The sequence below is a fragment of the Lepidochelys kempii genome, chromosome 9, assembly GCF_965140285.1.
Source record: "Lepidochelys kempii isolate rLepKem1 chromosome 9, rLepKem1.hap1, whole genome shotgun sequence".
Classification (NCBI taxonomy): domain Eukaryota; kingdom Metazoa; phylum Chordata; order Testudines; family Cheloniidae; genus Lepidochelys; species Lepidochelys kempii.
In genome coordinates, this window is record NC_136388.1 from 56089573 (window position 1) to 56113410 (window position 23838).

The window sequence follows — 23838 nt, forward strand, 5'->3', positions numbered from 1 at the left end:
AGACAGGAGAGGCATCTTAATGTGACATAGAGTCCAGTCCCACACAGCCGAGCAGAGTGCCAAGCAAACTCTGTCTCGGAAACCGCATGTTCTCTTCCTAAAGTTGCAGCAGGGCAGGAGGTTACCCAGAGGTGCAGGGGGGAAAGGTTATCAGGGGTGTGTGTGTGGGGGGGTTAGCCAGAGGTGCAGCAGGGGTGGGGAAGGTTGCCCAGAGATGCAATGGGAGCGACTACCCAGAGGTGCAATGGGGTTGGGGAGGTTGCCCAGAGGTGCAATGGGGGGTGGAGTGGGTTACCCAGAGGTGCAGTAGGGGTGGGGAAGGTTGCCCAGAGGTGCAATAGAGGTCGGGGAGGTTGCCCAGAGGTGCAATGGGAGCAGGAGGGGTTACCCAGAGGTGCAGCAGGATGGGGGGTTGCCCAGAGATGCAGCAGGATGGGGGGTTGCCCAGATTTGCAATAGGGATGAGTGGGTTACCCAGAGAGGGGTTGCCCAGAGGTGCAGTGGGGTGGGAGTTGCCCAGAGGTAAGGCTGCCTTGTTCATAACACTAACAGAAATCAAGAGCATGCTGCATGTCCCTTCCTACTCCCGCGGGAGACACAGTGCCTTGCCCAACACATGCCCGTGTCACAGCCCGGACTCTGAGCAGACTGAGCCTAGTGCCCAGGTCGTGTGAATTGGAGCAGCACCACAGCTGCAGTACAGCTGTTCCATTCAGACCAGATACCCAAAGCAATGCCTGGGCAAACTAGACAGTCAGTTTTTTCTACGCCCCATCCTAGGTACCCTGCGATTTGCTCATTCGGAGGCTGGCATGGGTTTGGGTACCTACCTTGTTCTGGAGCCTCTGGACCAGCTGAGCCTGGCGCTGCTGCCCCTCCTGACAGGCCTGCAGCTTGCACTTATACGCCTTCTCGTCATTCTCGAACCGCTGCCTCATTTCCATGAGCACCAGGCTGCCATCCGCCTCCCGCTGGGCTGCTTCCACCCGCAGTGCCTTATCCAGCTGGAAAAGCAGAGACCACCAAGAGCTGAGCTCTGTCCTGAACCTTGGCAGCCCCCGCAGCAGAACAAGGGGCAGCAGAGAGTGGTGGCAGGCCAGCAGCACACAGGTAGACACTCTGTGTGAGCCATGTGAATAATAAACCCCTCCAGGGGGCAGCAGGGATAGGAAGGAAACAGCCAGCGGTGTGTGCACTCCCACAAGGTGCAGGCCTGGTCCCTACCACAGACAGCCATCCACCTCAATCCTGAGTCTTGGTGCTTTGACACAGCACGGTCTCCCCTCCCCGGTGCAAGGCAGGTGGCTTCCTCTTGCAGTCCCCCTCCCTACCTCCTGAAGAGCTCTGGGGCAAGAATTCACTGGTGCAGCTGGCTGGTCACCCTGTGTTGGCTCCTTTAATGCTTTGGCTGAACCCTCCGCAGGGGTCTAGCACACCCTCCCCTCACTCCCTGCTCTTCTGCAGCAGAAGAGAAAGCCAAACTTCCTTCTTCCCAGCCACTCCAGTGTCAGTGCTCCCCAACCTCCCACTCTTGCAGGGAGCTGGAGAACAGCCTCTTTACAGTTGGTCTTTGCTGAAGACCAGAGAATGATGGTTGCCAGGAATTCAGCCAGCGGCGGGCAGTGCTGTAATTCAGAGGACTGCAATAGCCATGAAATGATACCAGTAATAATAATAATTCTTAGCCTGTCCATAGTGCATCTCTCTGTAGAGCTCCCAGGTGGATTCACATCACTATCTCCATTCCACAGGCAGAGCCATATGAACTTAAGGGACTTGCCTAAGGCCACCCACCAAGTCACTGGCAGAGTTGTGCTCAGAACCCAGATCTCTCAACAACTCTCCAGCTCAGATCCCTCACCTTGTTCCAATCTGTGTATCTGTCCATATGAATACATGTGGCACTATTAACACCCAGGCATTTCCTGCACACCGAGCTCATCAGGGGATCCTCAGTCACTGGCATCAGAATGTTTCCCTTGCAAGTGGCCAGAACAACATGGCTTGCTATTAGCTATTAGCAAAGTGTTTTGCACTCAGACACAGCAGACTTGAGGGGTTTAGGTATCAAGGTGCCCTACAAGGGGTAAGGAAAGAATAAGCCATGTGCACAACATGTGCAGCCTGACCTGAAGGAGGCAGGAATTGAGCTGGGTTATTTTTTTTAATTATTATTATTATTACCACAGAGCAGGAGATTTTTATAAAAATACATCATTATGCAAGACCCTTTGGTGCTGACCATAATGCTACTACTACAAACTTTCCAAAGAGGCACCATGGAGTAACCAGCAGTAATTTCCTGAAACACTCAGCCTCCCCTATTGGCTAGCCTAATGCAACAGCTGAGTTTGATGATGTGTGTGTAATAGTGATACGCTGGGGCATTTCATACAGTTATTCATGACTCTGGGGAACCTACAAAGGTAACAAGGTCCATTTAGAACCACTTAAGTGCTGAAAGCCCTTCTGCTTTGCTATCAGGGACATCAACACATTAAGATCCTGAGCCTGCAAACACTTTCCCATGACACTTTGCACATGGGAAGAGTCCCACTAAATTCAGTGGGACCTGTCAAGGTTCCTTCCCCACTCTGAACTCTAGGGTACAGATGTGGGGACCTCCATGAAAACCTCCTAAGCTTACTTTTACCAGCTTAGGTTAAAACTTCCCCAAGGTACAAACTATTTTACCTTTTGCCCTTGGACTTTCGCTGCCACCACCATACATCTAACCAGTATTATTATTATCAGGAAAGAGTCCGTTTGGAAACGTCTTTCCCCCCAAATCTTACACCCCCTTTCCTGGGGAAGGTTTGATAAAAATCCTCACCAATTTGCATAGATGACCACAGACCCAAACCCTTGGATCTTAAGAACAATGAAAAAGCAATCAGGTTCTTAAAAGAAGAATTTTAATAGAAGAAAAAGTAAAAAGAATCACCTCTGTAAAATCAGGATAGTAAATACCTTACAGGGTAATTCAATTCAAAACATAGAGAATCCCTCTAGGCAAAACCTTAAGTTACAAAAAGACACAAAACCAGGAATATCCATTCCTTTCAGCACAGCGTATTTTCTCAGCCATTTAAACAAACAGAATCTAACGCATATCTAGCTAGATTACTTACTAAATTCTAAGACTCCATTCCTGTTCTGTCCCCAGCAAAAGCATCACCCAGACAGACAGAGAGAGAGAGAGAGGCTTTGTTTCTCCCTCCCCCCAGCTTTTGAAAGTATCTTGTCTCCTCATTGATCATTTTGGTCAGGTGCCAGCGAGGTTATCATAGCTTCTTAACTCTTTACAGGTGAAAGGGTTTTGTCTCTGGCCAGGAAGGATTTTAAAGGTGTTTACCCTATCCTTTATATTTATGACAGGACCACTCATGAGCATAAAGGTACTTCATGTGTCAAAGGGTGTGATTTCACTGCAGAGTTAGCCCAGGCCATCTGCACCCATGCTACAGAGGTGAGGCGTAGGGGAACATGTGGGGTCAAATGCCCCCCCATATTGGCCTGCTGGGGGTTGGGAGGAGGGAGAGGAGCTCTGTCCTCCTGCTGTGCCTGCCCCTGACGTGCTTGACCCCTGTACCAGGCAGCTGGGCTGCGTGGGAAGTGGAGGCGGTGGAAGCAGCTGTTTCTCAAGCTGGCTGCTCTGGGTCACTGCTTTGTGCAGCACGGGGGCTGCCTGAGAGATCCTGGCTGGGGAGATGGTGGGACACACACACACACGCCTCCACCCCCGCCTGGGCCCAGCTGCTGGGGACAGGGGACAAGTGAGCAGGAGTCCCCTCTCCCCCACCCCTGGCATGTTTCCGGCTCGCTCAGCTGCAGTCCCTGGTAGCCAGGTCCGTGGCGGGGATAGGGGACAGCCTGCTGCTGCTGCCCCAGCCAGGCTCTCTCTCAGGCAGCTGCTTCACCACAGAATAGTGAGCAGAGCCGCAGGCTTGAGCTACCTGAGAAGCGGCTCCCTCCTGCTCCCCACCCAGGCCTGGCTGCCAGGGAGAGCGACCAAAAGTGCTGGGGGGTACACAGCAGAAGAAGGACAGAGCCCTCCCCTCACAGGTGGGGAGAGCATGTGCTGGGGGCGGGGTGGGGTGTCGCTGGGCAGAGGAGATACGTAGAGCAGTCACGTGTCCTCCCCTTCAGATTGTATCTACCCCTGCATATGAGGAGGTACAAGTCATCTATAGCACAGGTGTGAGCAGCCACACCCTGGTTACTGGGTCCTCACTGGTGCTTGGCTCCCCTGGGTGTCACTTCGACTGCTGGGGCACAGCCCATAGTCGTTAGTATTGCACTAAGCTGAGTGGCTCTATGATTGCTTCCTATGTCTGTCATACTGGGCACTCAGGGGGAATTGTGAGAAGGCACTGAAGGACTATCAGCACTCTGAGGAATTTAGCCTGCATCCTCGCTGCAAAGTGGGCGGCTATCAGCCAGAGTGAAAACAGCACATGGGCTCTAACAAATAATCCAGCCAGTCTGGCTGGGCATGGGCTGAAAGCAACATAAAATGGGAGACAGGTTTGTGTGGGTGGAAAGGAGCGAGTTAGGGGCAATACAAACCAACCCTGTAGGGAAGACAGTGTTTGCAGTGTCTCCTGTTTATTAGTGCCTTGTGCATGCATGCTGCTGTACAGACACTGAGTAGCTGATGATTTATACATTATTTGTTGTTATTATTATAGTAACACCCAGTGCAAAGTGCTCTACAAGCAAGGAACAAAAAGACAGCCCCGTCCCAAAAAGCTGACAAGTTAAATATGTCTAAGGCTATGGTAGCACTTTTGTCAGTAAAACTTAGGTCTCTCAGGGGTGTGAAAAAACACCCCCCTGACTGACCTAAGTTTCATCAACAGAAGCACTGGTGTGGACAGTGCTATGTTGGTGGAAGATATTCTCCTGCCCACAGAGCTACCGCCACTTGTTGGGGGTGGTTTGATTATGCCAGCAGGAGAACTCTCTCCCGCTGGCATAGAGCGGCTACATGGGAGACCTTACAGCAGAGCAGCTGCCAGTGGCACAGCTGTGCCACTGTAAGGTCTCTAATGTAGACATAGCCTAAGAAACAACATGTGGCTTCAGCTAGATAAACAGATGGAGGAGCAGAAGGACACAGTCCTGGTCTAGTAGAACATAGCCACACACTCAAGGAATCAATTTTGAAGAACTTCAAGGAGAGGAAAGTGATCAGGAATAGTCAGCATGGATTCACCAAGAGCAAGTCATGCCTGACTAACCTAATTGCCTTCTATGATGAGATAACTGGCTCTGTGGATGAGGGGAAAGCAGTGGACGTGTTATTCCTGGACTTTAGCAAAGCTTTTGATATGGTCTCCCACAGTATTCTCACCAGCAAGTTAAAGAAGTATGGGCTGGATGAATGGACTATAAGGTGGATAGAAAGATGGCTAGATTGTACAGCTCAACAGATAGTGATCAATGGCTCCATGTCTAGTTGGCAGCTGGTATCTTCATTAATGATCTGGAGAATGGCATGGACTGCACCCTCAGCAAGTTTGCAGATGACACTAAACTGGGAGGAGTGGTAGATATGCTGGAGGGTAGGGATAGGATACAGAGGGACCTAGACAAATTAGAGGATTGGGCCAAAAGAAATCTGATGAGGTTCAACAAGGACAAGTGCAGAGTCCTGCACTTAGGACGGAATAATCCCATGCATCGCTACAGACTAGGGACCAAATGGTTCGGCAGCAGTTCTGCAGAAAAGGACCTAGGGGTTACAGTGGACAAGAAGTTGGGTATGAGTCAAGAGTGTGCCCTTGTTTCCAAGAAGGCCAATGGCATTTTGGGATGTATAAGTAGGGGCACTGCCAGTAGATCGAGGGACATGATCGTTCCCCTCTATTCGACATTGGTGAGGCCTCATCTGGAGTACTGTGTCCAGTTTTGGGCCCCACACTACAAGAAGGATGTGGAAACACTGGATAACGTCCAGTGGAGGGCAACAAAAATGATTAGGGGACTGGAACACATGACTTATGAGGAGAGGCTGAGGGAACTGGGATTGTTTAGTCTGCAGAAGAGAAGAATGAGGGGGGGATTTGATAGCTGCTTTCAACTACGTGAGAGGTGGTTCCAAAGAGGATGGATCTAGGCTGTTCTCAGTGGTACCAGATGACAGAACGAGGACTAATGGTCTCAAGTTGCAGTGGGGGAGGTTTAGGTTGGATATTAGGAAAAACTTTTTCACTAGGAGGGTGGTGAAGCACTGGAATGGGTTACCTAGGGAGGTGGTGGAATCTCCTTCCTTAGAGGTTTTTGAGGTCAGGCTTGGCAAAGCCCTGGCTGGGATGATTTAGTTGGGGATTGGTCCTGCTTTGAGCAGGGGGTTGGACTAGATGACTTCCTGAGGTCCCTTCCAACCCTGATATTCTATGATTCTATGAGTCTGACTCACAAGGCACAGTTGCCCAATTATAAGGTTCTCTTGGCTTCTATAGCCACTGTACCTTGTTATAAACATCCTCCCTCCTTTGATGACATTACCGTCCGCAGGCCAGGAGGATTCCTGCCTCACCCCAGAGACCAGACTCCTAGATGGATGGAGACATTTACAGTATTATCACACAGAGAACAGGCAATTGGAAAGAATTTGGATTTGAATTTGGTGGTAGATGTTGGGAGAAGCCCCACAACTTCTTGATATTCACATAGAACATCTTGAGTTAGCTGGGCTTCTGGCAGAGTTGGGGCAGGAGAATTGGGCCCTTTATGTGTGATGCTGGCAGATCACGTGCCAGCTCATGCCAAGGTCCTTCTGTCTCAATCAAACACTGACAAATTCCGAGCTGGAATCCATCTGGCTCACCTGAGTGTTGGCATGGTTAAAACAGGGGCTAGAATGGTAAGAATGTGTTTAGACTTTATGGACTGCTGGTGAATGACTGCATGCATTCATTTCACTTCTAGCATGTGTATCCTGTGTTATAAGGTAATATTTGAGTGTTTGCACTGTAAGCCTCTGTGACCATGTAAATCACCAGATAGGAGAGAGACACTAATGAGTGTAAAGTGCTGGTCTCCAACCGAAGGTGTTACATCCTGGCAGAGAACAAAGGTCCATCAACATCAGACAGACAAGAGTGGAGCATTAAAGAGGACAAAAAACTTTGTTGTTTACTCTCCCTCCAACCATGAAGATGAATCTTGCAAGTGAATTCCTCCCATCAGCTGAGTTTGCAGCTCAAAGCAGAAGTGGGTAAGGGCATAGGCTACATGTGACTGTTGAGAGTGGGGGCCACAATTTAAAGTTTGGGGTGGAAGAGCATGTGACCACCCCATGTGTTGACTTAGGGTGCAGGACCCTTTCAGCCCCACCTCCCTGGGCCAGAGCAGCCAATCCTGCCGGATCCTAGGGGGCTGCAGGAGCAGGGAGCACATGCCTCTGGGCCAGCCCCAGACCTGAGAAGAGGGGACTCACAGCAACAAAGCTTCTCCCCGGAGCTCCAGCACCCTCGGGGACACCTCAGCAGGGGGAGGAGCATGGGCAATGCCCATAACTGAGGCTGAGCAGAGGAAACCTGCTCCCAGTGCCTTCCCCAGTGACTTCACACCCTGCACCCAGCCCAGGGCTGCCATAGAATATCAAGGTTGGAAGGGACCTCAGGAGGTCATCTAGTCCAACCCCCTGCTCAAATCAGGACCAATCCCCAATTTTTGGCCCAGATCCCTAAATGTCCCCCTCAAGGATTGAACTCACAACCCTGGGTTTAGCAGGCCACTGGTCAAACCACTGAGCTATCCCTCCCCTGAAACCCAGGGCTGACCTGGATGACTGCAGAGCCCTCCCCTGACTGCAGAGCCCCAGGGGCGACAGCTGTTCAGTCAGGAGGGGGCTTTGTATCCAGGTCAGGGTTGGGATCACTAGTGGAGCTCTGAGGGGAAGCCTAAGACTGAAAGGTGTTGGGCCCGATCCTGTTTACCCCTTTTTCCAGATCATTTATAAATGTTGAATAGGACTGGTTCCAGTACAGACCCATGGGGAAATCATTATTTACCTCTCTCCATTCTGAAAACTGACCATTTATTCCTACCCTTTGTTTTCTATCTTTTAACCAGTTACCAAACAATGAGAGGACCTTAGAATCATAGAATCATAGAATCATAGAATATCAGGGTTGGAAGGGACCCCAGAAGGTCATCTAGTCCAACCCCCTGCTCAAAGCAGGACCAATTCCCAGTTAAATCATCCCAGCCAGGGCAGCCTTCCCTCTTATCTTTATTGCTCTGATCCTGGGTATAAGGGACCTGTCTGTCACTCTATGTTAAGGCTGCTATAGAGCCTGAGGAGTTTACACATGATAATTGGTTGGTGAAATTTAAGCACAGAACTCACCACCAATTTGGGGTTTGTGCCCTGGTTCTTAACAGTTTGCCTTGAGGCTGGCACTCGTGGTGTTAAATCACTGCAGGAAAGCTTGACACTCCTGACTCCTTGAGATTCACGGAGAACACTGAGAGTTAGCATGGCTACTGGCAGAGTTGAGACAGGAGAATTGGGCCTGTTATAAATAATCTTTTTAAAATTCTTGCTTGAAGACAACTAGGCTCCCCCTTGCTTGTTGATGTAGAACATGGCTGTGGTGTTGTCTGTGAGGACTGCCACGCAATGGCCATGTAGGTGTCTGCGAAACACCTGACACGCCAGGCGCACTGCCATCAGCTCTCACACATTGATGTGAAGAGATAGCTCAGATCCGGTCCATAGACCCTGCGTTCAGAGGTCCCCGAGGTGGGTGCCCCACCCCAGAGATGACACTTCTGTGACTAGGGACAAGGAGTGTTGTAGGGAGTGAAATGGTACCCCTTTGCACACCGACATTGAGTCCAACCACCAGCGGAGGGAGGTTAAAATCGCTTCTGGGACAGTGACCACCATGCTCAGGCTGTCTCGACCTGGCCAATATACTGTTGACAGCCAGGCCTGAAGTGGGCAAAGCTGAAGTCTGGCATGCCTGGTTACATACGTGCACGAAGCCATGTGCCCCAGAAGGCTCAGGCCCATCTTTACCATTGAAGTCGGGAAGTTTTGAAGGCTGCGGACGATGTTCGCCAGCGACTGAAAGTGGGCGTCCAGTAGGAGAGCTCAGGCATGTCTGGAGTCTAAGACTGTCCCGATAAACTCTAGTCTCTGGGTTGGTTCCAGAGTCGACCTTTCGGTGTCGAGCAGGAGGCCCAGCTGGAGGAACATGTCTATGGTGAGTCAAATGTGGGGATTGTACTTGGTCCCTGGTGCGGCCCCGAATAATCCAGTCGTCGAGATACGGAAACACTTGGATCTGTTGATGATGAAGGAAGGCTGCCATGACGGCCATACACTTGGGGAACACCCTGGGAGCCGTGGACAGGCTGAAGGGAAGGATGGTAAATTGGTAGTGTTTGTGATTGACCACAAAGTGAAGAAAACGTCTGTGCACTGGATGAATTGCTATGTGGAAGTATGCGTCCTTCATTTTAAGGGCGGTGTACTAGTCTCCAGGATCCAGGGAAGGAATAATGGTCCCCAGTGAAACCATGCAGAACTTCAACTTTACCATGAATTTGTTGAGTCTGCGCAGATCTAGGATGGGTCGAAGCCTGCCCTTGGAGATTAGGAAGTAACAAGAGTAAAAACCCCTGTCCCTTAGCTCTTGGATCCTCCTCAACCATTCCCATGGTCAGGAGCATTTGGACCTCCTATGTAAGGAGTTGCTCATGAGAAGGGGACCTGAAGGGGGATGGAAAGGAAGGATTGGAGGGAGAGGAGAAAGAAAACTGAGGAGAATATCCCTTTTCCACCGTGCAAAGAACCCAATGGTGTGAAGTTATATGGGACCACGCACGGTGGAAATGGGAGAGACGATTTCGAAATGGAGGGGAAGGATCCTGGATGGTGACTGTCATGCCGTCCTCAGGCGCACCTTCAAAAGTTTTGCTTAGGCTCCGCCGGTGGTTTGGGAGGACCCTGATTCTGACTGGGTTTGTGGCTGGTAGATCGCTTCCTACCACCTCACACGCACCTTCTATAAAAGTCCTGCCTCGGTCGAGGACGGCGGTAGGACCATTGAGGCTGTGGCTTAAAGGGCCTGTGCTGGGTAACTGGGGTGTGCATTCTCAGAGAGTGCATGATAGCCCTGTAATCTTTCAGGCTCTGTAGTCTAGAGTCTGTTTTGTCCGAAAACAGGCCCTGCCCATCAAATGGAAGGTCCTTCAGGGTCTGTTGTAGCTCTGGCAGCAGGCCAGATACCTGTAGCCATGAGATGCGTCACATGGCTATGCCCAATGCAAGAATCCTAGCCGCAGAGTCTGCCACATTTAAGGAGGCCTGCAAGGAGGTCCTAGCCACCTTTTTGCCTCTTCCACTATGGCCCCAAACTCATCCCGGGACCCCTGAGGAATTAACTCCTTAAATTTCAACATGGAGCTCCACGAATTATAGTCATAATGGCTCAGGAGCACCTGTTGGTTCGTGACCCTGAGCTGTAGCCCCCCGAGGAGAAAATCTTGCGCCCAAACAAATCGAGATGCCTGGCGTCTCCCTTTTCGATTTGGGCGCCGAAGCCTGTTGACCATGCCGCTCCCTTTCATTCACCGAGGCCACCACTAGTGAACACGGCTGAGGGTGAGTATAAAGGTACTCATACTCTTTGGAGGGGACAAAGTATTTCCTCTCCACTCCTCTGGCCATCGGTGGGGTGGAGGCAGGGGTTTGTCAGATTGTCTTGGCATTGGTCTGGATGGTGCAGACAATGGGCAAAGCTACTCAGGACAGGGCCTCCGCTGAAAGGATGTCCACCACTGGGTCCTCCAACTCCACTACCTCCTCAGCTTGGAGGTACATATTACATGCCACCCTACGTAGAAGGTCTTGGTGGGCATGAAGGTCTATCGGGAAAGAACCCGAGATTGCTGTCACTGCCACTGCCTCGTCTGGAGAGGACAAGGAGGATGCCACAGGGGCCAGGGAATCCTGTGGCAGAACCTGCTGTGAAGGATCTTGTTGCCCAGGATCTGCTACGCTGGGGTCTGGGGCCTGTGCTGGGGTAGGAGCAGTTGCTTCCATACTCTCCAGGAGGAGGACGACTTATGGTGGCCTCTGGTACCTGAGGTTCTGAGTGGGCTGAGTGGGAGGCCATTGACAGAACCCCTTCGGCTTGGTGGTACGCCCACAGGGTCCAGAAGGACCATTGTGAAGGCTCCTGATTAGGGTCTTGGCCTTCTTCCTGCCAGTGACCCACATCATAGAATCATAGAATATCAGGGTTGGAAGGGACCCCAGAAGATCATCTAGTCCAACCCCCTGCTCGAAGCAGGACCAATTCTCAGTTAAATCATCCCAGCCAGGGCTTTGTCAAGCCTGACCTTAAAAACCTCTAAGGAAGGAGATTCTACCACCTCCCTAGGTAACGCATTCCAGTGTTTCACCACCCTCATAGTGAAAAAGTTTTTCCTAATATCCAATCTAAACCTCCCCCACTGCAACTTGAGACCATTACTCCTCGTTCTGTCATCTGCTACCATTGAGAACAGTCTAGAGCCATCCTCTTTGGAACCCCCTTTCAGGTAGTTGAAAGCAGCTATCAAATCCTCCCTCATTCTTCTCTTCTGCAGGCTAAACAATCCCAGCTCCCTCAGCCTCTCCTCATAATTCATGTGTTCTAGACCCCTAGGCCCTCGCTGTGGCTTGGAGTGGGGTGGGCTGAGCACAAGCTGCCCTCAGATTGTGACGACCGTGAGGCAGAGCGCGAGGGCCAAGGCAGCGCGGAGCGTGCCTCCATCAACTCTACAGGGTGTGTTGCGGATCAGTACCGGGTCGCTGAATAGCGGTGCTGCTGCGGCGATGGGGAGCAGTACTGGGATTGAGATCGGTGCTGATGACTGGCCCAGTACTGGGATCCAGATCTGGACCGCGACGACAACCGCCTGCAGGAGCGGTGTTGGGATCAGCTCCAGGAAAGAGATTGGTGCTCTGATTGGTGCCGGGAGTGATGTCAGAAGCCTAAACAGTGAGTATGACCGATGGTGCAAGTACGACTGGCGCCACAAGAGGGAGCGGCATCGGGACTGCGAGCGGCGTCAGGATGGGAAAAGTGGATGGGAACCTGGGAGGCAGTGACCATGAAATGGTCGAGTTCAGGATCCTAACACAAGGAAGAAAGGAGAGCAGCAGAATACAGACCCTGGACTTCAGAAAAACAGACTTTGACGCCCTCAGGGAACTGTGGGCAAGATCCCCTGGGAGAATAACATGAGGGGGAAAGGAGTCCAGGAGACCTCGCTGTATTTTAAAGAATCCTTATTGAGGTTACAGGAACAAATGATCCCAATGTGTAGAAAGAATAGTAAATATGGCAGGTGACCAGCTTGGCTTAACAGTGAAATCCTTGCTGCTCTTAAATACAAAAAAGAAGCTTACAAGAAGTGGAAGATTGGACAAATGACCAGGGAGGAGTATAAAAATATTGCTTGGGGATGCAGGAGTGAAATCAGGAAGGCCAAATCCCACCTCGAGTTGCAGCTAGCAAGAGATGTTAAGAGTAACAAGAAGGGTTTCTTCAGGTATGTTGGCAACAAGAAGAAAGCCAAGGAAAGTGTGGGCCCCTTACTGAATGAGGGAGGCAACCGGGTGACAGAGGATGTGGAAAAAGCTAATGTACTCAATGCTTTTTTTTGCCTCTGTCTTCACGAACAAGGTCAGCTTCCAGACAACTGCACTGGGCAGCACAGCATGGGGAGTAGGTGACCAGCCCTCTGTGGAGAAAGAAGTGGTTCGGGACTATTTAGAAAAGCTGGATGAGCACAAGTTCATGGGGCCGGATGCGCTGCATCCGAGAGTGCTAAAGCAGTTGGCGGATGTGATTGCAGAGCCATTGGCCATTATCTTTGAAAACTCATGGCGTTTGGGGGAGGTCCCGGACGACTGGAAAAAGGCTAATGTAGTGCCCATCTTCAAAAAAGGGAAGAAGGAGGATACTGGGAACTACAGGCCAGTCAGCCTCACCTCAGTCCCCAGAAAAATCATGGAGCAGGTCCTCAAGGAATCAATTCTGAAGCACTTAGAGGAGAGGAAAGTGATCAGGAACAATCAGCATGGATTCACCAAGGGCAAGTCTTGCCTGACTAATCTAATTGCCTTCTATGACGAGATAACTGGCTCTGTGGATGAAGGGAAAGCAGTGGACGTGTTGTTCCTTGACTTTAGCAAAGCTTTTGACACCGTCTCCCACAGTATTCTTGTCAGCAACTTAAAGAAGTATGGGCTGGATGAATGGACTATAAGGTGGATAGAAAGCTGGCTAGATTGTTGGGCTCAACGGATAGTGATCAATGGCTCTATGTCTAGTTGGCAGCCAGTATCAAGTGGAGTGCCCCAGGGAAAAGGTCCTGGGGCCGGTTTTTTTCAATATCTTCATAAATGATCTGGAGGATGGTGTGGATTGCACCCTCAGAAAGTTTGCAGATGACACTAAACTGGGAGAAGTGGTAGATATGCTGGAGGGTAGGGATAGGACACAGAGGGACCTAGACAAATTGGAGGATTGGGCCAAAATAAAACTGATGAGGTTCAACAAGGACAAGTGCAGGGTCCTGCACTTAGGACGAAAGAATCCCATGCACCGCTACAGACTAGGGACCGAATGACTAGGCAGCAGTTCTGCAGAAAAGGACCTAGGGGTTATAGTGGACGAGAAGTTGGATATGAGTCAACAGTGTGCCCTTGTTTCCAAGAAGGCCAATGGCATTTTGGGATGTATAAGTAGGGGCATTGCCAGCAGATCGAGGGACGTGATCGTTTCCCTCTATTCGACATTGGTGAGGCCTCATCTGGAGTACTGTGTCCAGTTTTGGGCCCCACACTACAAGAAGGATGTGGATAAATTGGAAAGAGTCCAGCGGAGGGCAACAAAAATGATTAGGGGACTGGAACACATGAGTTATGAGGAGAGGCTGAGGGAACTGGGGATGTTTAGTCTTCAGAAGAGAAGAATGAGGGGGGATTTGATAGCTGCTTTCAACTACCTGAAAGGGGGTTCCAAAGAGGATGGTTCTAGACTGTTCTCAGTGGTAGCAGATGACAGAACAAGGAGTAATGGTCTCAAGTTGCAGTGGGGCAGATTTAGGTTGGATATTAGGAAAAGCTTTTTCACTAGGAGGTTGGTGAAACACTGGAATGCATTACCTAGGGAGGTGGTAGAATCTCCTTCCTTAGAGGTTTTTGAGGTCAGGCTTGACAAAGCCCTGGCTGGGATGATTTAGTTGGGGATTGGTCCTGCTTTGAGCAGGGGTTTGGAGTAGATGACCTCCTGAGATCCCTTCCAACCCTGATATTCTATGATTCTATGATCGGGACCAGATCTGGGACCGGGAGCAGTGCCATGTTTGCATGCGCGGAGATGGCGGAAATATTAGGGTTGGCTTGCACCTAGAAGGTACCGTACGAACCGGAGGCGGTGCCGCAATCTGCAATGATGCCGGCTCTGTGAGGGCGATGAGGTTTCGCGCCGCTGCGAACTTCTCCAGTGTTGACAGAAGCCGGGGCTCAACCACGGTCCGGGTTGGGGAGCCTGTGCGCACCTGACTCAACAGCTCCTCTCTCGGTGCTGGAGTCAACAGTGCAGATATTGGTGCTTGTACCCTTGGTCGCTCTGGTGCTGGGCGTGACTCCAAGACTGGTATAGCAGATGCTGGTGACTGTTGAGGTGGGACAGTCGTCTCTGGCTTGCGCTGTCTCTTCTGGCCCAGAGACAGAATGGCGCCGGGTCACTTGTACTGGCTGTGGTGCTGGAGAGATCTGGTGCCGCGGGCCTCTATCAGACTCCAACTGCAGTGCAGTACCTGATGCTGCCGCCGGGGCACTGCACACCGAAGCACTCGGTGCAGGAACTTGGTGCGTCGATGGAGGGCCTGGGCTAAGGGCCACCTCCATAAGGAGCTGCTTGAGTCTAAAGTCCCGCTCCTTTTTGGTCCGAGGTCTGAACGCCTTACAGATCCTACACTTGTCCGCCTGGTGAGACTCCCTGAGGCACTTCAAACAGGAGTCGTGGGGGTCTCCAATTGGCATAGGCTTTGAGCAGGCTGAGCAAGGTTTGAAACCCAGAGCCTTGGGCATGAGCCCAAGGGGCGGGCAGGGAGGAGGAGAAGCACCCCTTCCAACCCACTAAATTAAGTCTAAACCTATCACTATCTCTTCAACAACTGCAACTATAGAATTATAACAACTATCTAACCACAGGAAGCAAAAAGGCTAGGGAGAGTGGAAGACAGCTATTGCCACAGTATTCTTGTCAGCAAGTTAAAGAAGTAAGGGCTGGATGAATGCACTATAAGGTGGGTAGAAAGTTGGCTAGATTGTCGGGCTCAACGGGTAGTGATCAATGGCTCCATGTCTACTTGGCAGCCGGTGTCAAGTGGAGTGCCCCAGAGGTCAGTCCTGGGGCCAGTTTTGTTCAATATCTTCATAAATGATCTGGAGGATGGTGTGGATTGCACTCTCAGCAAATTTGCGGATGATACTAAACTGGGAGGAGTGGTAGATACGCTGGAGGGCAGGGATAGGATACAGAGGGACCTAGACAAATTGGGCCAAAAGAAATCTGATGAGGTTCAATAAGGTTAAGTGCAGGGTCCTGCACTTAGGACAGAAGAACTCAATGCACAGCTACAGACTAGGGACCGAATGGCTAGGCAGCAGTTCTGCGGAAAAGGACCTAGGGGTGACAGTGGACGAGAAGCTGGATATGAGTCAGCAGTGTGCCCTTGTTGCCAAGGTGGCCAATGGCCTTTTGGGATGTATAAGTAGGGGCATAGCGAGCAGATCGAGGGACGTGATCGTTCCCCTCTATTCGACATTGGTGAGGCCTCATCTGGAGTACTGTGTCCAGTTTTGGGCCCCACACTACAAGGAGGATGTGGAAAAATTGGAGAGAGTCCAGCGGAGGGCAACAAAAATGATTAGGGGACTGGAACACATGAGTTATGAGGAGAGGCTGAGGGAACTGGGGATGTTTAGTCTTCAGAAGAGAAGAATGAGGGGGGATTTGATAGCTGCTTTCAACTACCTGAGAGGTGGTTCCAGAGAGGATGGTTCTAGACTATTCTCAGTGGTAGAAGAGGACAGGACAAGGAGTAATGGTCTCAAGTTGCAGTGGGGGAGATTTAGGTTGGATATTAGGAAAAACTTTTTCACTAGGAGGGTGGTGAAACACTGGAATGCGTTACCTAGGGAGGTGGTGGAATCTCCTTCCTTAGAAGTTTTTAAGGTCAGGCTTGACAAAGCCCTGGCTGGGATGATTTAATTGGGGATTGGTCCTGTTTTTGAGCAGGGGGTTGGACTAGATGACCTCCTGAGGTCCCTTCCAACCCTGATATTCTATGATTCTATGATTCCACAATTCCAACAACCATCACGGGTGGTAAGAAGGAACTGAGGGGGCGCTGGGTCAGCTGGGGTATATATCCAGCGCCATGAAGAAGCCACTCCAGGGGGCTCCACAGCCGACCCACCAGGTGTTGCTAGGTTAAAAATTCTCCGATTGTGCATGCGGTGCACACACACCTATAGATTCATAGATATTTAGGTCAGAAGGGACCATTATGATCATCTAGTCTGACCTCCTGCACAACGCAGGCCACAGAATTTCACCCACCACTCCTACAAAAAAGAAACCTCACACCTATATCTGTGCTATTGAAGTCCTCAAATCGTAGTTTAAAGACTTCAAGGAGCAGAGAATCCTCCAGCAAGTGAGCCGTGCCCCATGCTATAGAGGAAGGCGAAAAACCTCCAGGGCCCTCCAATCTGCCCTGGAGGAAAATTCCTTCCCGACCCCAAATATGGCGATCAGCTAAACCCTGAGCATATGGGCAAGATTCATCAACCAGATACTACAGAAAATTTTTTCCTGGGTAACTCAGATCTTATCCCATCTAATAACCCATCACAGGCCATTGGGCCTATTTACCATGAATATTTAATTATCAAAACCATATTATCCCATCATATCATCTCCTCCATAAACTTATCGAGTTTAATCTTAAAGCCAGATAGATCTTTTGCCCCCACTGCTTCCCTTGGAAGGCTATTCCAAAACTTCACTCCTCTGATGGTTAGAAACCTTCGTCTAATTTCAAGTCTAAACTTCCTGGTGGCCAGTTTATATCCATTTGTTCTTGTGTCCATATTGGTACTGAGTTTAAATAATTCCTCTCCCTCTCTGGTATTTATACCTCTGATATATTTATAGAGAGCAATCATATCTCCCCTCAACCTTCTTTTAGTTAGGCTAAACAAGCCAATCTCCCTGAGTCTCCTTTCATAAGACAAGTTTTCCATTCCTCGGATCATCCTAGTAGCCCTTCTCTGTACCTGTTCCAGTTTGAATTCATCCTTCTTAAACATGGGAGACCAGAACTGCACACAGTATTCCAGGTGAGGTCTCACCAGTGCCTTGTATAACGGTACTAAAACCTCCTTATCCCTACTGGAAATACCTCTCCTGATGCATCCCAAGACCACATTAGCTTTTTTCACAGCCATATCACATTGGCGGCTCATAGTCATCCTATGATCAACCAATACTCCAAGGTCCTTTTCCTCCTCCGTTACTTCTAATTGATGCGTCCCTAGCTTATAACTAAAATTCTTGTTATTAATCCCTAAATGCATGACCTTACACTTCTCACTATTAAATTTCATCCTATTACTATTACTCCAGTTTACAAGGTCATCCAGATCCTCCTGTAGGGTATCCCTGTCCTTCTCTAAATTAACAATACCTCCCAGCTTTATATCATCCAATTGGAATGATATATCACCTAATTGGAATCAATGCGAGCAAGCACTCGAAGAAGAATAGGGTGATCATATGTCCTGTTTAACCACTGGCCTAGATATCATGATTTTTGTGGGGAAACTGGGCATTTGTCCCATCTGCTCTTGCAACTGATGACTTGTGGTGGCAGCAGTGCAGAAGTAAGCGTGGCAATACGGCAATGCAGAAGTAAGGGGGGGGCATGGTATTGACACCCTTACTTCTGCATTGCTGCTGGAAGCGGCACTGCCTTTTCAGAGCTGGGCAGCTGGAGAGCGGCAGCTGCTGGCTAGGAATCCAGAGGTGCCAGAGTTATGAACTGCAAAGCCTAGAGGTGCTGGGGCTTAGCCCTGGCAAGCTCCAGCACAAATTAAGGACTGCCCACATGGTGGGGCTTGGATGAGCAGTGACACCAGGTAGCTCATATTCTCTCAATGCAGAGAGGTGAGGAGAGGGCAGGGGAGGAGGGAAATAGGAGCAGAGTGGGTCAGAGAGAAGCACAGAGAGGAGGGGGGCAGAAGGGTCGAAATCTACTACCAGTGTCCGTTTTCAGTTTAGGGAATTATCGTCCACTCTAAGTACAAAAAAAGAACTATTAAGCAACACTGTAATTGAGCCCAGACAGGCGTAGGGAAGGGGGGCTTTCTTAAACAGCGTGTCCTTCAGGGGAGACAGACTGACAACCAGATGGATCTGGGCTCTGCTAAGAGAAGGTGAGTTGGTTCTGTTCTGGTCCTGTGATTGAAGAGGGAAGCCAATCACACTTGGAGTGAAGCACAAGGCTAGATGAAACTAAACGTGCATGTAGGCTGGTTGCTATTCAGTGCTTTGCTCCCGCTGTTAAATCACACACTTTGCTGTGAGAAGACTGTGGTAAACGCAAGCGTCTAAGTCCCAGTCAGCCCTGCTGCAGGATAAGCAGTTGGTCCCACTAACAAGGTGGTACAGCTCGTTCCTGGTCTCAGAGTGGGAGAATCACGAGATCACACCCGGGACAGGTAAGGACAAGAAGCTGAACACCTGAGGCAATGCCCTCAGAGAGAGCAGAAAGGGGGCAGAGGTGCAGCTAGCCCTAGAACCACGACAGTACTGATGAATTACTATTGAGTATGTGTATTATCAGTCCAGCTGAGATCCATCCCCACTGTGCGTACACATCGGGAGAGAGTCTCTGCCCTGCACGTCTGACAGTCTCAATAGACAAGACAGAACAGAAGGAGTCTCATTCCCATTGTACTGGTGGGGAGCTGAGGCCCAGAGAGATGATGTGATTTGCCAAAGGTCAGAAAGGGAGTCCATGGCAGAGCTGGGAATTGAACCCAAGTCTGCTGGCTCCTTGTCCCAAGCCTCAAATACAAGCTTGTCCCTTGGGCGGGCGGGGCTTTCCCTGAGCTGTTAGTGATTGCCTGTCCATTCAAAAACACTGAGTTCCTGTAGCAAAGACTCCGCCCCTTGCAGGACAGCTGGACCATGAAGGCTCCAAGGAGGCAGATAGACAGAGGCTAGAACAGTGGGGTTGGATGCTTTGCTCCCATAGGCTCCTCTGAAGATCCCAATCGGCGCGTGCTGGCCACGTCCCAGTGTAAGGTAACTTGCATGTGAGACCAGTAGCTCTGCAGCAACAGCCAAGGAGCTGTGACCCAAAAAGCGAATAGAAAAAAGGTCTCCAGCACCTCCCTTCCTGACACCTTCTCTCCCTTGGCACCATCCCCACCAGCTCCAGCTCCACAGCCAGCTACCAGCAGAGCCTAACACAATGGGGACAGTCATGGGTCTGTTTGAGTAGCTGTTCAGAGGGAACAGCTCCAGGCCAGGCTGGTGGCTCCATATTTAACATGCCAGATTTGTGGAGGAAGGTAATAGGAATTATTTGGAGTTACAATTATTTCTGCTCTTCTTGGTGGGAACCTTTGTCTAGCGAAGATTGTCACAGCACGCTGAGAGCAGGGAGCATAGCACAGAGCGCCTCCTCCTGCAGAGGGGCAGAAGAGCTCTGCACTGGACCTTCGGGCACCAGAGCGTGGCAACAGCCTATGAAAACTGGGCTATTGTCTCTCCCACTTCGGCACGCCTGAGGAGACATCAATGGGCCATGCTTACATGACAGTGCATCACTCACATATTAGTGACCTGGGGCTTTGGGGCAACATGGGTCCCCTGTGGAGCGTAGGAACCAGAGCTATGGAATCTGTGATGAACCCACTACAGGACCCTTTTCTGTGTCTGCCTCCTGCTGAAATGCCCACTCCACTCAGCTGCAGCAAAGAGAGACAGAGCACGGAGAGCAGGTCCCAGGAACATCATGGGAATGCCTCTCTCTCCTCCCTGGCTGGTCTTGGAGAGCATTCTGCCCAGCAGGGGCCCAGCCCCTGCAATTAACAGTGGGAAGGAGACAACTCTGACGATGGAGTAATTGCATAAAGGGTCTCTTGTAAAGGAGAGCTCACAGAGGGTGCGTTTCCCTTCTCTAGCTCCAATGTTCTCAAAGTCCAGGCCCTGCTTAGGAAATGCCAGGCTGTGGGAGTTAGGAGAACCAATTGTCAGAGTGAATTAAGTGATTTAACAAACCCCAAAGGCCACTGGGAGCTCTTAGACAGCAAGCGTGTAACCCCATTTTTTGAGGACCCAAGATGCTACTAGTTGGAGAGCAGCTTGAGACAGAGTTACTGGGTGAAGTTCTCTGGCCTGTGCTATGCAGGAGCTAGGACTAGCTGACCACAATGGCCCCTTCTGGCCTAAAGTTCTACCATTCTGTGAATGTCGGTGCTGAGGTCTTGGAAAAAAAGGCCACTCCTGCTGATTATCTTATTCTGATTGCACTTCCAGAACAGCAGTAGCCACCAAAAGCCCTAAAAATCACTCCCTGATCTATTCAAGAGTTTTTCCCATCTTCACCAGTACCTATACTTGCTGCCTCCACAGAGAGGAGTGACTGCCTCTATGACTCTCAGGGTTACAGAATACCTTTCTGCCAGGATAAGGGAGATGATACATTTCCTTGCAGAGCTAGAAAAACTAGTCTCAGGAAATCAGGCCAAGTGCACAGATTTTTCTCCCGAGTTTTTCCTCCCCTGTGCCAGCTGTAGCTAGAGTTACTGTGCCAATCCAATACTGAGAGCCGAGTGCTGACATCCATGGACATAAACTGACTGATCATTGCGCACTGAAAGGACTGGGGAGAAAGCATCCAGCCAGAGGCTCTACAGGAGGTGCGGCCAATGGGTAGTTTAAATGTAAGACCTTTGGCTGTTGATCCAGCTCATGATCTGCCCCAATGTTATGCGTACCCACGATGAATTCCATACCTCCCTCCTATTTGTTTCTCAGTGGCTGCCCATCAGCACTCATGAAATGCCATGTAAAGATGGGGCACCCACCCCAGAAACCAGCTGGCCAGCCTGGCAGAGATTGTTCCACACCCAAAGGGATTCAGATGGATTTAAACCCAGCACTCACCCTCTCACTGATGGCATGGTGCTTGCTCGCCAGCTCATCCTTCTCTGCCCGGGTGTGTGCCAGCAGGTCCTCAAGGCGTGAGAGCTCCTTCTGCAGCATACGGTTTTCTTCTTGCATATTGAGTGGAGACGTTGTTTCCCACAGAGCTGGAAGGAACAAGAAAGGTGGATTAGCGGTGTGAGAAGGTCCCAACCAAGCAGGCCACGTGGAGAGCTAGCTGTGGCATCAGCCTTCGCGGCAGGAAGAATGACCTTGTGGTTAAACCACTGAACTGGGAATCAGAAGATCTGGGATCAATGTCCAGCTCTGCCACAGAATGCATGCAAGTCCCTGGGTGAGTTACTTAATCTCTCTGTGCCTCAGTGTCCCTTCTGTAAAATGGGGATAATAATCCTTCCTTTGTCTATTTAGATTGTAAACTCTTTGAAGCAGGAACTAGATGTACATAACCTACCTCAGTGGGGCTCTGATCTCACCTGAGGGGCCCCTAGATGCAACAGTATATACATATTACCATGGTGATTGATACCTGCTCCCTTAGGGCGGGACAGGTTTGCTGTCACTCTCCTGTGTCACATGTTGCTGACAATCAGGTACAAAGTTGATCCTGTGACTCTCCCAGCCCTGCTGCAAACCACCTAAAAACACTTTCCTCATTTTTTCCACATACTCAGAATAAATTGGCTGGTTACTCTCACCTGGGAGAGTGAGAGTTGAATTCAGTTAAATTATTTAACATTTAAAGCATTTCTCTTCAGGATCCAAGGGGCAGGTTTGGATCATTTAAAAATACCCAGATTATTCCAGCTAGCTGAATGGACCCCTTAACTATCCCTCCTACCCCACCAGCCCCATTGCTCACTCAATCAATTCCCCACTGCAATGCTGATTTCCCTGTATGCCTTCTCCGACCTAAGACAGACGCTTCTTGGGCACCCCATGGCCCCTCTCCTGGCCCAGAAGAGCTCATGCCCATCCTGTACCTTGGGATGACTCTTCTGCCAGACTCTCAGTGATGATCTGCCGAATCCTGGCTGGAACTGGGGTGGGCGTGGCTCGGTCCCCCGCTCCTCGCACAGTTAGTGTCTTGTCCTCCTTGCTGGCTTCTGGGCTCAGGACCGTGTCCTCTAGTTTCTGAAACATAGGTGTATGTTACCCTTTGGCTGGAACCTGGTCAGACAATCATGAATGCTGAGTAGACCTTAACCAAACCAGAGTGCAGGGGGCTGGCAGAGCTCATCATGCTGTCAATGGATGCTAGCATACCCTGGCTGAGAAACACGCATACCCCATCCCACACCCTCAGCTGTCCACATAGGCAGCTCTTTAGCAGGGGGCTACAATTTCAGGGTGACTCCAGCTCAGCTGCCCCTTCCATTGCAGGTCTGCCCCTTTAAGGGGGCCTTTGCCTTACACTGCCAGGAGCAGCAGAGGCCACGAACCTTTGCAGCTCTGGCATGGCCCAGTCACCCCCTGGCCTAGGACAACTCTGGAGAGGAGGAGACCTCCTTTAGAGGCACTCTCTCCCCTGCACCAATGGCCATCAGAAGCCGAAAGCTCTAATGGGTGTAACACTGGCCTGGATTCCTCTCTCCCATAGATGCACACCCTTCATTCCACCTGAGAACTGGAGGGGTCTGTGATCACTGGCCCAGCAAAGGATTTCTAGTCAAAGCAAGTCGCACAATATCAGAGCCTAAAGCTCGATTGATGCTGCCCAGTGAAGCGGCCAAGTGCTGTGGATACAAGGGCAATGTAAAAGAGCTGTGCAGGACAGGGAAAGCAGGGGACCCCAACGCTGCACTGGCAAAAATGCTGCTGCATGACTACCTAGTCCCTCAGGCCTGTCAGCAGTAAGGCCTTCGAGATCATTCCTGCCATCCTCACGCTGGCATCATCAGTGGGGCGACCTGTTTATGTCGAAACTCTGCATTTCAGACACAGCCCTGGGCTGGGGGGAGGGCGTAGCTCTGGGAGCACCCCTATACCACTGTGGTGGGAGTCATCTGTTACAGCCTGTGATGGGGCGCCTGCCCATACTGGGCTCTAGGGGGTTAACAGAGCGCCAGGGTGGCTGCGTAAGAGGCAGCCAATCAGAGAAGGGCTGAGAGGAGCAGCCAGTCAGGGCCTGGCAGGCCCATACAAGAAGAGCGGCAGGGGAGCGCACCTTCAGTAGCTGCCTGGAGCTTGAGGAGGAAATATCAGACTCCTAGCAGGAGGAAGGAGTGCTAGCACCTTGGACAGAGCAGTGCTGCTAGCAGCGACTGGGGGAGCGGGGAGCTAAAGACTGCTCCTGGATGGCTGCAGGGATTTCCAGACTGAGGCCCTGAGGCAAGGGCAAAGAGGGTGCTGGAGAGCCATTGGGAGGTGGCCCAGGGAAATGACCTAAGGAGTTGGAGTGGATGTAGCGAGTGGCAGTCATCTACAGGGTCCCTGCGCCGGGACCTGAAGTAGTGAGTGAGTCCAGCTCCCGCCACCCCACCCTGCCAGTGAGGAAGTGGCCAAACAATTGGCTGCTGTTGCCACTGAGAGAAATGGCTGGACAGCAGACTGCAGTTCCCTTGGA

The 23838-nt window shown here is 50.7% G+C and overlaps 1 protein-coding gene across 1 annotated transcript in view; it reads right to left on the bottom strand.

The window, feature by feature from the left end:
• Positions 1-23838, bottom strand: part of CROCC2 (ciliary rootlet coiled-coil, rootletin family member 2) — a 215380-nt gene that overhangs the window by 162812 nt on the left and 28730 nt on the right. Inside the window, exons 2-4 of the mRNA XM_078854217.1 lie at positions 22256-22406; positions 21273-21418; positions 831-1004 (exon numbers count right to left, since the gene is read on the bottom strand). Of these exons, the coding sequence (XP_078710343.1) occupies positions 831-1004; positions 21273-21418; positions 22256-22406 (471 nt within the window). The remainder of the gene's footprint in view (positions 1-830; positions 1005-21272; positions 21419-22255; positions 22407-23838) is intronic.